Source organism: Rhinatrema bivittatum, chromosome 1 (genome assembly GCF_901001135.1).
Source record: "Rhinatrema bivittatum chromosome 1, aRhiBiv1.1, whole genome shotgun sequence".
Lineage (NCBI taxonomy): Eukaryota > Metazoa > Chordata > Amphibia > Gymnophiona > Rhinatrematidae > Rhinatrema > Rhinatrema bivittatum.
In genome coordinates, this window is record NC_042615.1 from 787,662,930 (window position 1) to 787,678,252 (window position 15,323).

Below are 15,323 nucleotides of genomic sequence, written 5' to 3' on the forward strand. Positions count from 1 at the left end.
CACTAGTCCAGTCCAGTCCAAACAGGTGGGAAGTAGCCAAGCCCCACTACTGGGGGGGGGGGAGAGGAAATGAGATTACTTGCCTGTAACAGGTGTTCTCCAATTGACTGCAAGATGTCAGTACTTACATATGGGTGAATCATCCAGCGAAACCCGGCAAGGAACTTTGATCTCAAAGATTTTAGAGCTTTCAGCATGCTTTACTGAGCATGTGCAGCTGTAATCACCTCCCTGATGCCCAGGCACAGCACCTCAGTCCATGATATAATTAAAACATGGAGAAACCAACTCCCAGGTGAGAAGGGTGGGAATTCTGAAGACTGACATCCTGCTACCCATCAGAGAGCACCTGTTACAGGTAAGTAACCTCATTTTCTCCAAGGACAAGCAGGATGGCAGTCCTCACATATGGCTGAACCCAAGCCCAAGCCCAAAAATAAGAAAAAGAGAATAACCGATAGTGCTAAGGCATGATCTGAGTGGTTGACAGTAAACACCGCTATAACCTCTCTTTTTTTTTCAGGCAGCCTAACCCTTAATTGGCTCTAGAACTGAAAAGGAGTTGGGTTCTACATCTCAAAGAGACCCATAGTACAGACAGAGTGACAAAAAACCCCGTTGTATGGTAGCAGTCCCTGCCAAAGGCAGGGATGTGATATGAACTCAGGGCGAGAAGCCCACTTCACTGCACAAAAGCCAATTCAGTCAGAGCTTCTGCATAGTGAGCTTTGTCATGCCCTACTAGGCCTAGGTTCTTCTGAGGACAGGAAAAGGCACAAATCACCAACCAAGAGAAAGAGCTCTTGGAATGAGACTACACAGTTTTCTTTAGTGTCATAAGACATCTGAAAAGACAATCTGGGGCTAGAGAGCCCTCCAGAAAGAAAACTGCAGAACAGATTGCTTACTCATAGCTAAGCTCAATGTTTAGCTGATAGAAACAGACGTGGAATCTAAGTACTTGCTTGGAAGAAGAAGCAGAAAAAGGCATCAGAGTCTGAGGCAGACCCCACCTGCCAAATGACAAGAAAAGACCTGATCTCCCAGGTCAGATGGAGCAGAAACAAGAGAGCCGAGGCATGAAAGGGTACGCCAGTGGGAGCACTATGCCTAGACCCTGAGCCTTGCAGTGAGCTTCAACTGAAGTGCTTGATTAGGTGAGCTTCAACTGAAGCTCACCTAATCAAGCACTCCCATGACAGGCATATTCTCTACGGATGTGCATTACCACTCATAACAGGTATGTATGTACTTTGAGGTACATGAGTAACAGTGAAATGAATGAACGAATGGCCGCCGAATGCTCATCACTAATATTCTCCCAGCCGGAAGAATAAGCCCAGTCGAAAGGGAAGCAAATTGGCCGATGAATCAGTGCACGAAAAGCCAAAGCCATTACCACTAGTAGTCTGGCCAAATGTAGGGAAAGGATCATGTACCTTTCCTTGAAGCCATACGTTAAGACCTCTCTATTTTGCACCATGGCTTCTCCCTTGACATTCCAACTGGAGGTCAGAAGAAGCAAAGAAAGAAGAAGGCAGACCCTGGGATTGCAGGGTCAAAGAAATAGCCTTTAGGCTGTAGAAATCACCATTGGGTGACACCCCAACTATAATAACCCCCTGCTGATCCCATCAGGGAGCTGCCACCGAGGCTAACCCAGCTCATGGGTCCAATCTCCTCGCAGTAAACAAATGTCACATAAACTGAGGGAGTCAAATAACATTCAGTACGAAGCCTAGATTCCAGTCAAGGGTAAGAACATCCTGAAGATGAAGCTCGTAAGCCTCTCCACTCAGCGACAAAAAACAAGAATGCTGCAAGAGCTAGCCCCTGGGGAAAACCAGGACTTCATTAACAACCTGGGAACCATGAAGGTACCAGATCAGGCTTCAACTTACTTGGCTTAGGTTTCCAAACCTACTGCCAAAGGTAATTCGTTCATCAACCAAATAACTTCATGCATACAAGGTAAAAACAAAATCTGCATAGACAAGGACCCCTTGTCAGCTAATAAATGCTCCCACTATCAGGGTTAACCTGAAAGAGGAGAAGACAATCCTTAAGACAACCCTTAAACAACTGCAAAATGGATTCAGGGCCTCTTTAGCAAGATCCCCTGCCCCTTGATTCATGCTACCATGGATAGGGTGAGTAGTCTGAAGGTATACATGCCATTTGGAATGCAGAGGGGATGGAACCTTCCCCTCAGTGGTAGAGTACCACCCAAACGCGACACTGATTACCAAGTGAAACCATGCATGTTGTGCTCAGCAGGTATCAGAACACGCTCCCATGCGGGAGAAATCATCTGCTGCTGGGGAGCAGAATCCTATGAGAGGGAATCCAATGCTAACACTGTGGGAAATCTGAGTTCAGGATAGATTTCTGCATGCCATGAGGTATCTTTCCTATGCAGTATCACAAAGTGGTGGCATGAGTGCTTCTCCCAGAAGGGCTCTCAGACACAGCGGAATAGTGAGCGGCCGAGGTGAAAAACTGCCACTCAAGAGGCACCCAGAGAAGGTAGAGTGAAAACAACCCCTTCCCAAAGTAGAAAACAAGGTGTTGAGAGAGAACTTACTACGGTTGCCTTTCGAAGTTGCAACTTTAACTGGGTCATCCCGATCCCAGAACTCCCTATTCCTCAGATGAGAGTGGACACAGTCACTCTTCTGAGGCTTTAATGGTGACATAGCAAGTTGCTGATGGCTGTATAGTTGGACACTATGGACACCATGGCAACCAAGCGCAGGGATGTAAATGAAAGCAGTCTAGCCCACTCCTGCTGCTCCTCCCCATAGCTATTGGAACAATGAACCAGCAATAGCTGGAAGCTTCCCCATGAAGGGAATCCAGAATATAAGTCAATATGGGAGGGGACTCATAAAGGCCTGCCCCCCCATGGGGGAGGTATCCCAATGCTACAATCCTGGTAGCCACCTCAAAAGGGTTGCCCCAGAGTGAACAGTGCATTCTTGCAGGAAAAGCTAAAAACAGCCTGGTGCACTGAAAACTGCAGTGCACAAGCCCATGATCCCTTTCGTCATGCAATGATACACACAGACCAGAAGGCATGAGTAACAGTGGTGCCTCTGTGCTTAACCTTATCACTGCAACTACAGTGCCTTGCACCCATGCAGCAGTGCTCCATCCTGCTGACATTGGCGCATATGTGCCCAACGTTGCAGTATCTGCCCTGGCTTCACATTGGCATAGCAGCCCATGCCCCTGCCACAGCATGGACCAGCACCAAAGCTGCCGGTACCTGAGTCAGTGCACTGCAAATGAGCTAAACATCAAGAAGTGTGCGGTAGTGCCAGTCCTATTGGTGCAGCACAGCTATCCATGGCACCCGACATATCAGGGCACTGGTTGGCGCTCCTAGTGCCACCTGTCAATGGCTCTTGAGGGCGATCAGTAGCCAAATTCTCTGTCCATTGATATGTCAACACTTTCATAGTATTTCAATTTTCAGTTATCATCCAGATATCCATCCTTATTGTCAAGTGAAAGGAAGACAACTGACCCCAACAGATCCATTTAGTTGGTACAAACTTATGCAGTACTTAATTGACTTAAATCTCTTCCATGAATAAAGCAAATGGCCAACGAAACTAGTAAAAGACTGATAAAGCCTCAACAAGAAGTTTCTTTACTTGCTGGGGTGGTTATAACAGAACAAGCATTAAGGAAACTTTTTTTCAAATGTTTGTTTGATTGAATATGGACTTGATGTAAGGTGTTTAAAGATATGTGTAAATATAATGATGTGTGTGGTGGCATGGAACGCTACGTGAAAGAAAAGTTTAGATTAGATCTGCCCAGCTAGAATATTATTACTGCCTTGCGTTTGCGCTGACCAGTAGTGAGACTCAGAATAGTTAAATTTTGGAAACCTATCCACTTCTCACAGATGTTTACATCAATCTGATCATCATTATTGATGATATACGTTATAGACAAAAGACAATTGGCCAATTCCTGCCCCTTTCTCTCTCAGGGAGGACAAGTTTCAGTTCCAAGCTATAAAACTGCAAATAATTTGTAATGTTAATATTTCCTATGACCCAAACTTAGAACTTAGTCCTAGTGGACCTTCTTATGTTTATCATTTGAATCAAAGTTTAGTATTGTCATATTATATATGACAAAAGGGGAGAACGTTAGGATGCTTTGAAACACTTTTTTCCTATAAAGCTATTATTACTGCACTGTGATTTTACACTGATTAGACTTGTAGACTTCTCGAAGGATGCAGATATGACAAAACTTGCTGAAATCCAAAAAGTATGTCGAGTTTAGTCAAATTTCATTCCTGTCTTTTGGGCTTAATTTACAAGAAATCACATGAATTAAAAAAATCCCAGGTCATTAGAATATATAAATTAAAATTAAAATACTATCTTATTAAGAGGAAGTTGTGTTATTGCTAACCAATTAGAAAAATATTATGAAAACAAACAGTCATTGGTGTAGTGATTACAGATGTTATCCTGATTAGATCCTGGTATTAGTGATCGATTTTTTGACAGAGATGTCCCTGCCACTGCATTGTGACCTGTTGTTCTCTCCATAAGATATATCTTATTATATTATTTGCTGTTTTCAATAAAAAGGATTTTTCTCCACAAGCTGCTGGCTCTAGGCATTTATTAAGTTTGCAACAGTATACTGAGTTTCTCTTTGCTGCACCTCATCTACAGTGTCGATCATTTCATGGAGAAAGTCCATGTGCTCTGAATCTGCTGATAGGTGGACATTCCTTACCTGTTTGGACCTGTGTAGGAGAATGAAATGGAAATCTGCCATTCTGAACAGAAGAGATTGAAAGGTGCCCTCCTTGTTACTTGCTGCCAGCAAGACAAAAAAGTCTTCACCAATTCAATTTCCTGGTTTATGGGCTGTTGTGTTCTCTGACCTGGAGTTACAGAAAGCAACATCTTCCTCTGATACCAGTATGGGGTCAACCTCCAGTGAAGCCCCTACTGGATTCCAGAAGGGGGCCTCCTATTTATTTTATTTACTTATTTTTACATTTTTTACATTCTGCAACTTCCATTGGCAGGTTCAGTGCAGATTGCAATAAAACATTCATAAAATCATTTAGACAATAGAATTTGACAATACAATTCAACAAATCAAACAATATTTATAAAAGCCATCTTAAAATAGTGAGCTTTAATCATTTTCCTAAATATTTTTATATTAGTCAATGAACGTCTTTCTACAGGAAGTGCATTCCAGAGTTGAGGCCCAACATAAAGAAAAGCACATTTCCATGAAGTCTGAAGCCTATAAATCTCAACTATTGGTAACACAAGCAAATGCATTGTGGCAGATCTCAAATCTTGAGCTGGAACATATCAATTTAACTGCTGTCTAAGCACACATCCTACTTCACTATATAACAATTTACATAAAATAACCACAATTCTAAATTGATATTTCCAGACTATTGGGAGCCAATGTAACAAAGAGTTGGTGAAATATGCTCAAAATAAGCAACTCCACTCATCATCCTAGCTGCAGTGTTTTGAACCAATTGAAGTACCCAAAGGAGCTTAGCTGAAAGTCTAATCAATAAACTACCACAATAATCTAAATTCCTTAAAATTGGGTTAACTGCACTGGTGGTCACATAGAGACAAAGGCACAACGGAGCATGTTGGTTAAGGAGTCTCCAAACAGATGGGGTAGGGGACTGGTGCACTGACTGCACCGGAATGCAGAGCATCAATAGGTCTGATGGGTGGAGATTTGACAGTGTCAAGGCTAGGTGCATCAATAAAGCAGATGGCTACATCAAATGAATCAAGACCCAGCGTGCTGATGGAGATGAAGGAACCGAGGGCTGTCAACAGGGCTAAGGCTTGGTACATCAATGGCACTGGGTGAGTCAACAGCAATGCAAACTTTGGTAGTACCGATTGCACTGCCAGCTCCGACACATGGCACTTCTTCTTGTGCACTAACGAGCCCAACAGTGCATGCATCAAGGGGCTCACAGAACACTGCTCTAGACACGTGCAAGTCTTGTTCAACCTCTGCACTGTGGCTAATCTGGGACCTGGCACTGCAGATGGGAGAGCTTTGCTCGAAGCACTCCTGCTTGACTCAGCACAGACAGTGCCCAAGAAGGCCCTGCTCTGAGAGAAGGACCTACTTCAGCTTTTCACCAACCTGCAAAGTTCTTCCTCTTTGAGGCCCTGTTCCTCTGGTACCTCGATGATATTTGGCCACAGTCATAGTTGGCTTAGTCATTGTCTGGCCCCAGGCATTTGTAAAAATATCGTGGTCATTGGTAATAGACATCTTGCAGCCACATACCCAATCCTTGAAGCCTGTGGAGGTGGCCTTCTTAGAGTTGGACATTATTTTTCTTTTTTTGGTAGCACTGAAAAGTGCTGTTGAGATGATGTCGAAGAGAGAACGTACACATCTGTGCAGAAACTTATACAAAAAAAAAAGAAGAGGGGCTCACAAGGCAGCATGCATGTGGCAACTCATGCATATGCTCAATAGAGTAAAAGCTCTAATGAGCTCAGAGAAATGAGCTTTACAGCACTAATGGATGACATCAACCACATATTATGGCTAATTTAGCTCTGCTTGTCAATGGAGAAATCTTGTTATGGCTGAGAAGGCTATCTTCTGATACTCCAGATTGAGTATCCTTTAGCCTTATAATTCACATGAATGTTAATTTGTGAAACTAACTCTGAAAGAAGAGCAAAATACACAAAGTTTTAGGTCATCTTTCTACATACAGTTTTAAAATCCTAACTTTCATATCCAACAGTTTGTTTTATTTTAAAGTATTTATTAATTTCATCATCTTACTTAATTCACTTTTATATATTTTTAATATAGTAAACAAACAAATATGGGAATCAATACAAAATAAACTGTCAAAATGTATCTTATTACATTTCCCACTGTAAGGACTTACCACTGCAGTGTTCACAGGGAAGGATCCCCTGCAGCCTGAAAAGCACATCTTTGATAGCCAGTTGACTTAATAGCATTTTGTGAAAGCATAATGGTATCAATTTATTCTGATATGCATGTATCTATGAGCAATTAGATAATACCACTACTGTTTCCTATCCAAAGAGCACAACTAACTAGGCCAGGCTACTGAATCTGGGATTCTTACTTACGTAGATTTAATTGTAATACAGCGCTCTTGTTCATCTTTCCGCGTGTCTGTGAATCGTGTTTCGCCAGCTCTAGCTGATGCAATGATCCCTGCTTTACATACCAAGGAGTCCGTCAGAGTGGATTTGCCATGGTCAACATGAGCGATGACAGACATGTTTCTGATGTTGGACTTTTTATCCATGATCGCTCGGATCTGGTCTACTGTGAAATTCACCTGGAAAGTAAAGAAAAACACAAGTCTTAGCTAAAGTAGAAAGTTATATTTTGACAAGATCTTAAAATATCCATTCAGAGAAGATGTGATTTCAGAACATTACCATTTGTTTTAGAGGGACACAGGAATCATGTACTGTGATAACCAAAATTGTTTCTATACAGGCTATTTATTTGGAATTATTTCTTCAGCACTCATTCCAATGGATTGTGGCAGTTAACAACTAATCATTCATAAAACCATTTAACAGTATAGGAGCTCTCAGCCATAATAAACATCTCTACAGGGTATCCTGCCAGGCTCAACCTCAATCACAACTAGGTTTTACTAAATGCTTGCTTGTATACCTAGGTTTTTAGGGATTGCTAAGAATATATGTATTATTTAATGCTCTGGTGCATAAGAATATAAGATTTGCCATGCTGGGTCAGGCCAAGGTCCATCAATCCTAGCATCTCATCTCCAACAGTAACTAATCTAGGTCGTAAGTTCCTGGCAGATCCCATAAAGTAGTATAATTCCTCTTATTCATGCCCAGGGATAGCTATAGCTATGTTTAGTCTTCCTAGCTAATTTTCGGGCTGATACAGTAAAAATCACGCGATACAGTAATTTAATTTATTTAAATTAGGGCCGGTGGTAAAAAGAGGCGCTAGGGACACTAGCGCGTCCCTAGCGCCTCTTTTCAGACAGGAGTGGCGGCTGTCAGCGGGTTTGACAGCCGACGCTCAATTTTGCCGGCGTCGGTCCTCAAGCCCGCTGACAGCCCCGGGTTCATAAACCGGACGCTGGCAAAATTGAGCGTCCGGTTTTCGAGCCGCAGGCCTATGTCAACATTTTTTTTTCTTTTTCTTTTTCTTTTTTTTAACTTTCGGGACCTCCGACTTAATATCGCCATGATATTAAGTCGGAGGGTGCACAGAAAAGCAGTTTTTACAGCTTTTCTGTGCACTTCCCCAGCGCCGGTAGAAATTAACTCCTACCTTTGGGTAGGCGCTAATTTCTTAAAGTAAAATGTGCGGCTTGGCTGCACATTTTACTTATTGAATCGCGCGGGAATACCTAATAGGGCCATCAACATGCATTTGCATGTTGCGGGCACTATTAGGTTCGGGGGGTTGGACGCACGTTTTCGACATGCTATTACCCCTTACTGAATAAGGGGTAAAGCTAGTGCATCGAAAACACACGTCCAATCGCAGGTTAACAGTGCGCTCCACCGGAGCACTGTACTATCTTGGCCTGAATGTGTTAGAGACCTTTCTTCCAGAAACCTGTCCAACCTTCTCTTAAATTCTGCCATGCTAGCCACCTGATCACGTCCTCTGGCAACAGATTCCACAGCCTGATTGTGCATTGAGTGAAAAAGTATTTTCTATAATCTGTTGACCCTGGTTGTTAGTTTCATGCAGTGTCCCCTTATTTTAGTATTATTTTCAACGATAAACAACTCTCCTTTATTTACCCATTCCACCCACTCATGAATTTATAAAACTTTGTATGCTGAGCCACTGCCAGTTCAGCAAAATTGACATCCCTATTGCTTAGGGGCCACTCCAGACAGCCAGACAAGGTACCAGCCACAGGTTTCCAAGCTTTTAAGCACAAAACAAGAAAAGGCAAGACACTACATACAAGAATTGCTTAAACTGCACATTTCACAAAAATTCACTTAGTGATTTTTCCTGCCTTGCACAATGCTTCTGAATGTCCTATCAATGCATGACAAAGTGGCTTGTGAATAAATTATTTGCCTGCCATATTTTATTGGCCCATAAAAAGGGAGGCAAGCTTACATTATGTTCCAAACTTTGCACTGGGTCTTAGCACCAGGGGTTGTACTAATCCACAAAATTTGAGGCCCCTGAGAGGCGTTGTCAGGCTGCAGCACCTGGACAAAATGGCCATTTTAGGTTGTGGCGGAGCATAGTATTCAGAGGTGACCTGCATTCAACTGCCTCTAGCTCTCCAACCAATGGAGATCCAGGTGAAAAATGTAGTATGGTTTTGTCTGAGACCCTAGAGAACATCCATGCAAAATTTTGTTTGATTTGGAAGAGGTTGAGCATGGACCCCTGGTCCACTTCATATGGAATGACCCACAGGTCATTGATTAAACAATAGCTGCTATTCAAACCATACAAATAAAAGCATATAAAGCAGTGCAACCTAATGAAGAACACCTCAGATATAGAGAGAGCACAAGAAAGTGCTTATGGAACCCTTCACAGTTTTGTTCAACTTGTCTTTAGACACAGAGGAGGTTCTCATAGACTGGAATGCAGATATCACCTTTGTGCTGGGCAACAAGGATGCAGGCTACTAAACCTGCTAAGCTAACTACAATAGGGGGCAAACATAAAAATACTTCTAAAGAAAATTACAGTGCAGTATCTCTAAATGAACAGATCACTAGACAGCATGGTTTCATCAAGGAGTTAAAAGTAGCAGATATTATCTATCTGAACTTCAACAAGCTAAAGTGGGGATATATGATAGAAGTATCAAATATTTAGCAAATTCCAGCAAAATTCAAAGAAGGTGAAATTTTCAAAAGAAAAATAAATTGAAAGATAAAGGGTTATAATATGAAGTTGAAGGGAGGGAGATTCTAGAAATATAAGGACATTTCTTACAAGAGACAAAATGCACTTACCATGTACTCTGGCCCACCCACCCCATAATCTGTTTTGGAAAGGGGGTGGAGTGGGACAAAAGTACATTGCATATGCACTTTTCCCAGGGCAGTGCACAAACATGACTCCATCCCCATGAAGTCTACGTTCTCTCCTCCATCTCACCCAGGTCATCCTCATCCCTCTCTTCTCTCCTCCCCTTGTCCTCTTCTCCCACACCAGTCCTTTCTCTCCTCCTCTTTCCCTACCCTCTCATTCCTAATTCCCTGTTCTCAGGGCCGGCGGAAGCACTAGGCGAACTAGGCGGTCGCCTAGGGCGCCAGCTTCCCGGGGGCGGCACTGCCCCAGTAAAATTAAGAGAGCCGTAGCCTGCCCCGGTAAAAATAAAAGAGAGCTGCTACCCCTGTAAAATTAAAAGAGCTGCATTAAGCCGCCGCCCCCCCCCCCCCCCCGATAAAAAATAAAAGAGCCGCTGCCAGCAGCCCGCCCCAAAGACAGATTTAATTAATTATCATGGCGCCGGCCACAACAGACCCATCTGACCTCCTCCCCCAACAAGACCCGATCTGATTGCTCAGCCAGCAGGGGCGGATTGACCTATCGGGGGATCGGGCTTCCCCCGGTGGGCCAGTCTAGCTGGTCACGTGGTCTCGACCGCGTGCAGCCTGCATTCAGCCCAGTGACCTCCATCAATTCAAGGGCCTAGTCAGCCCCCGCTAGAGACCAAGCAGAGGGGGCCGAAGAAATAAAAATCGTGGCCGGCGGAGGCCGAAGAAAAGAAGATGGGCCGGCCCGGCGCCTCCCAGACAGCCCCCGCGGGAGACCAAGCCCGTGAGAGCCGAAAAAATGAAGATGGGCGCCGCCTAGTCAGCCCCCGCTAGAGACCAAGCAGCCGGGGCCGAAAAAATAAAAATCGGGGCCAGCGGTGGCGAAAAAATGAACACCGGTGCTGCTAACCCCCGCCTGAGACCAGCTGTTCAGCTGGGGGCCTTAGATCGGCAGAGTGCTTCTGTGTGTGTGTGTATGTGTGTATATGTGTATGTGTGAAAGGAATGGCGCTTCTGGGTGGGTGTGTGTGTGTGAGAAAGGAATGGCGCTTCTGGGTGGGTGTGTGTGTGTGAGAAAGGAATGGTGCTTCTGTGTTTGTGAGAAAGGAATGGTGCTTCTGTGTGTGTGTGTGTGAGAAAGGAATGGCGCTTCAGTGTTTGTGAGAAAGGAATGGTGCTTCTGTGTGTGTGTGTGTGTGTGAGAGAAAGGAATGGTGCTTCTGTGTATGTGTGTGCCTGAGAAAGGAATGGTGCTTCTGTGTGTGTGTGTGAGAGAAAGGAATGGTGCTTCTGTGTATGTGTGTGCCTGAGAAAGGAATGGTGCTTCTGTGTGTGTGTGTGTGTGTGAGAAAGGAATGGTGCTTCTGGGTGGGTGTGTGTGTGTGAGAAAGGAATGGTGCTTCAGTGTGCTTCTGTGTGTGTGAGAAAGGAATGGTGCTTCTGTGTGTGTGTGTGCCTGAGAAAGGAATGGTGCTTCTGTGTATGTGTGTGTGTGTGTGTGTGTGTGTGAGAGAAAGGAATGGTGCTTCTGTGTATGTGTGTGCCTGAGAAAGGAATGGTGCTTCTGTGTGTGTGTGTGTGTGTGTGTGTGTGTGTGTGAGAGAAAGGAATGGTGCTTCTGTGTATGTGTGTGCCTGAGAAAGGAATGGTGCTTCTGTGTGTGTGTGTGTGCCTGAGAAAGGAATGGTGCTTCTGTGTGTGTGTGTGGGTGTGTGTGTGTGCCTGAGAAAGGAATGGTGCTTCTGTGTGTGTGTGTGTGTGTGTGCCTGAGAAAGGAATGGTGCTTCTGTGTGTGTGTGTGTGTGTGTGTGTGTGCCTGAGAAAGGAATGGTGCTTCTGTGTGTGTGGTGTATATGTGAGTCAGGGAGGGTGCTTGTGTGAGTCAATGCGTGTGTACGAGAGAGAGATGGAGCATGTTTTTGGCTGGCTTGTGGCTGTGAGAGGAGGGCATGTGTGTGATTGAAATCCTGCGTATAAGTAAGGGGAGCGAGAGCATTGTGTGATTGAAATCCTGCGTGTAAGTAAGGGGAGCGAGAGCATTGTGTGATTGAAATCCTGCGTGTAAGTAAGGGGAGCGAGAGCATTGTGTGATTGAGAGAGACTGGCCAGAGAGGCGACATATGTGTGAAACTGAACAGGGAGATGACTGGTGGTATGTGTGTGCTTGTGTGAGAGAGATACTGGTTGGGGAGATGATTGGTGTGTGAGAGACAGAAACTGGTCTTGAGGGTGTGATTGGTGTGTGTGTGTGTGTGTGAGAGAGAGAGAGAGAGAGAGAGAGAAGAGACTGGTTGTGGTCCCTAAGGAAGAGGACCATGAGGACAGCTTCAGCAGCTACTGCTGCTTCTGGTGTGGCCTGCAAGGGAAAGAAGTAGGAGAACTGCTGGAGAGGGTAAGTAAAGGTGGCTTTTAAAATTCATTTTTCTTGGCTGACTACCATTTTAATTATTGGGTAGTGTGTGATGTCTTCTGTTTGAAATATTTTATTGGTGTTTGGATAAAGGTTTCAAAATTTGCTTGAGTCTTTAATTATTGGATATTCTATTCATCAGCTGTTTTGAAATTATTTTATTAGTATGAAATTATGATTCATGATTTATATATCTTGATTTTATTGATTGTTTCATGAGGAATGGTGAAATTTTTGTTTTTCCATTGTTACACTGTATGGAGTCTGGCATGATGCGTTTTATAGTTCAGTTTTTGTCTGCACTTTTCTATTTATACTTTATGTGGCTTTATTCTGTATTTGGTGAGGGTCTGTCTCTGCTCCATGTGTGTGACCACGATGAGAGATTCTGCTAGCATATAGTGTCTGTATAGGGATCTATAGCAATCGGGTTTGTTTCGTTTCCTCAGTAGGTGGTGTATTGGTATTCTAGGACCCAGTGTAATATTTACCCTTGCTTATTCACAGGTAGGGTTATTGTTGTTTGGGCCTTTGGTGTTACTGTTATGTTACAATGGGATTGCAGTATAGATTTTGAGTGTCTTTTTTGCGAGGTTTTGTGTGTTCACAACGTGCCTGGCAGAGGAAGGTGTTTGTGCTGCTGTTACTGTGAGGTGACACCAGAATTTGAAAATATCTTTTAGTATGATGAGCTGTAAGGGAAACATCCAAGCTCCATTGTTTGGGGGAATTTCAGTGGATGCACAGAGTTACAGAACTGGAGGTGCAGGATTTATATTGACATTCTGTCCCTTCCTATATATTCCAGACTTCACTCTCCTAGCCATATAGAATTAGCTGAATGAGGCTATCAAATAATTATATAGTGTGAAACTGGCCAGCTTTTTAAAATTACCCAGAAGAGCCTTTGGACTTTTTTATTAACACTTTTTTTTTATAACCAATTTGAAAGCAGGATCCATGCTATAGAGGTGGGTGTGATGAAGAAATGTCATTTTGGCTCCCCCCCAACAATTCTTCTGTCTAGAGACGCCACTGATTTTCTGTGACCTTAAGCATTAGTACAAGAAGGATTACGGGGGGATGCTGGAGAGGCACACACATGCATTGGCCCCCGGGCGCCGGAGACCCTTGGTGCGCCACTGGGTGCAAGCCATATGGAGCTGCAAGCGGTGGCAAAGAGGAGTGGAGATTTGGCGGGCCGCAAGCAGTGCCCAACCCTCTCGTGACCCAGAAAATCACACAGTCGGCGGGTGTGATCGAGAATGAGGTAGGAGTCGGAGCCGAGACTGGAGAGTTGCGGCATGACCCGGGGGGGCGCAAGGGAGAAGGCTCACCTAGGGCGCCAAATCCTCTTGCACCGGCCCTGCCTGTTCTCCCCCCCCCCCCCCCACCAACCCCACTGCTATAGTCCTCTCTGTGGTGCTCTGATAAGAGCCAAAGACATGGCCTCCTGTTGAGGTCCCAGGTGGCAGTTGCCTGCTTCTCCTGCCTGCCCTCAATCCAGACCAAAGACATAGCTTCCTCCTTCTCCTAGGTCCCGAATGGACCAAAGACAATTCCTCACCTGCAGAACAAAAAAATCCATTCGCTGCAAGCAAGCAGGCGAGTGGACTTTTCAAACCCTGGAAATACATATCAGCTAAAGTGGTAGTCTGGGTGGAAACTCCTAGGTGCCCACAACTAACATTTTATTGCGGACACATGCTTGACGTTGTTCCTGCTGGGCCAGACTGAGAAGAGTGTCCTGCTGCAGCCCAGCTATGTTAAAGAAGGCATGATGCCCCGAGTGGAAAAGAACATGTTGATGCTATGTGGTGTATGCGTTGCTGAAAAAAGCAGGAATACCAGTAAGATGCAGTATTAAGAGTAAAAGGAAATGTCTAATTGTATAATTCACTAATCAAAGCAGAGGCTCCAGTCTGTTAGAAAAATGATTCAAGAGCTACTGTTTCAAATTAGGGCTTAAACTGTTGCACCGGAGGTGGACCCTTGGGCCGAGGTGGGGTTGATGTTACTTGTAGGAGGGATCCTAGGGGTCCCCACCATCGGCAGACAGAGGGCTGATGGACGGAGGCCGGCTGGCGCTTCACCAATACCAGCCCTCGTTTCCCGTGGGTTGAGCCTTTGGGTGCCGGGGCCGGCTGGACTTAGGTGGCCTCCGTCAGTGGTCGTCGATGGGTGGATAGAGGTCAGCCCAGAGGCAGCAACTAGTGTAGGTATCAGTCTATACTGGACGAGGCGAAGTCCCAGAGAACTGGGCGCCAGTAGGAACACAGTCTGACAGAGGGCACCCGAGCAAGAGCAGGCCAAAGCCTGAATGAACCACATCCAGGACAAAAGCTGAAGAGGCTTCTTTAAACAAGCTGGGATCAGGACTGGCAGCAGTCTGGAAGCAGTGGCAAGCAAGGCTGAGGTCTAGACGAGGAGAGAGTCAAAAGGATGGTCAGACGAAGCAGAAGTTCAGGGCTGGAGAGAAGCAACGGCGTAGCCAAGCGATGCAGAGGTCCGGGGCTGGAGAGAGGCAACAGTGTAGTCAGGCAAAGCAGAGGTCCGGGGCTGGAGAGAGGCAACGGAGTAGTCAGGCAAAGCAGAGGTCCGGGGCTGGAGAGAGGCAACAGAGTAGTCAGGGAAAGCAGAGGTCCAGGGCTGGAGAGAGGCGACAGAGTAGTCAGGCAATGCAGAGGTCAAACCAGGTTAGCAATCCGAAGGAGAGACAAAGGAACAGGATCGTAGGAACAAGGAAATGGGAACGAAGGCAATCAGGATCGGGAACCAGGAACTGAAAAGGCAAAGAGTATTCGACTAGCGAGGGGACCTGTTGCAAAGGCAATTTGAGAGAGCGGAGCCTG

General features: G+C 44.9%; 1 protein-coding gene across 1 annotated transcript in view; it reads right to left on the minus strand.

The window, feature by feature from the left end:
- LOC115078026 (elongation factor 2-like) overlaps positions 1-15,323 on the minus strand; it is a 262,581-nt gene that overhangs the window by 217,879 nt on the left and 29,379 nt on the right. The window contains exon 2 of the mRNA XM_029580602.1: positions 7,164-7,378. Coding sequence (XP_029436462.1) covers positions 7,164-7,378 — 215 coding nt within the window. The remainder of the gene's footprint in view (positions 1-7,163; positions 7,379-15,323) is intronic.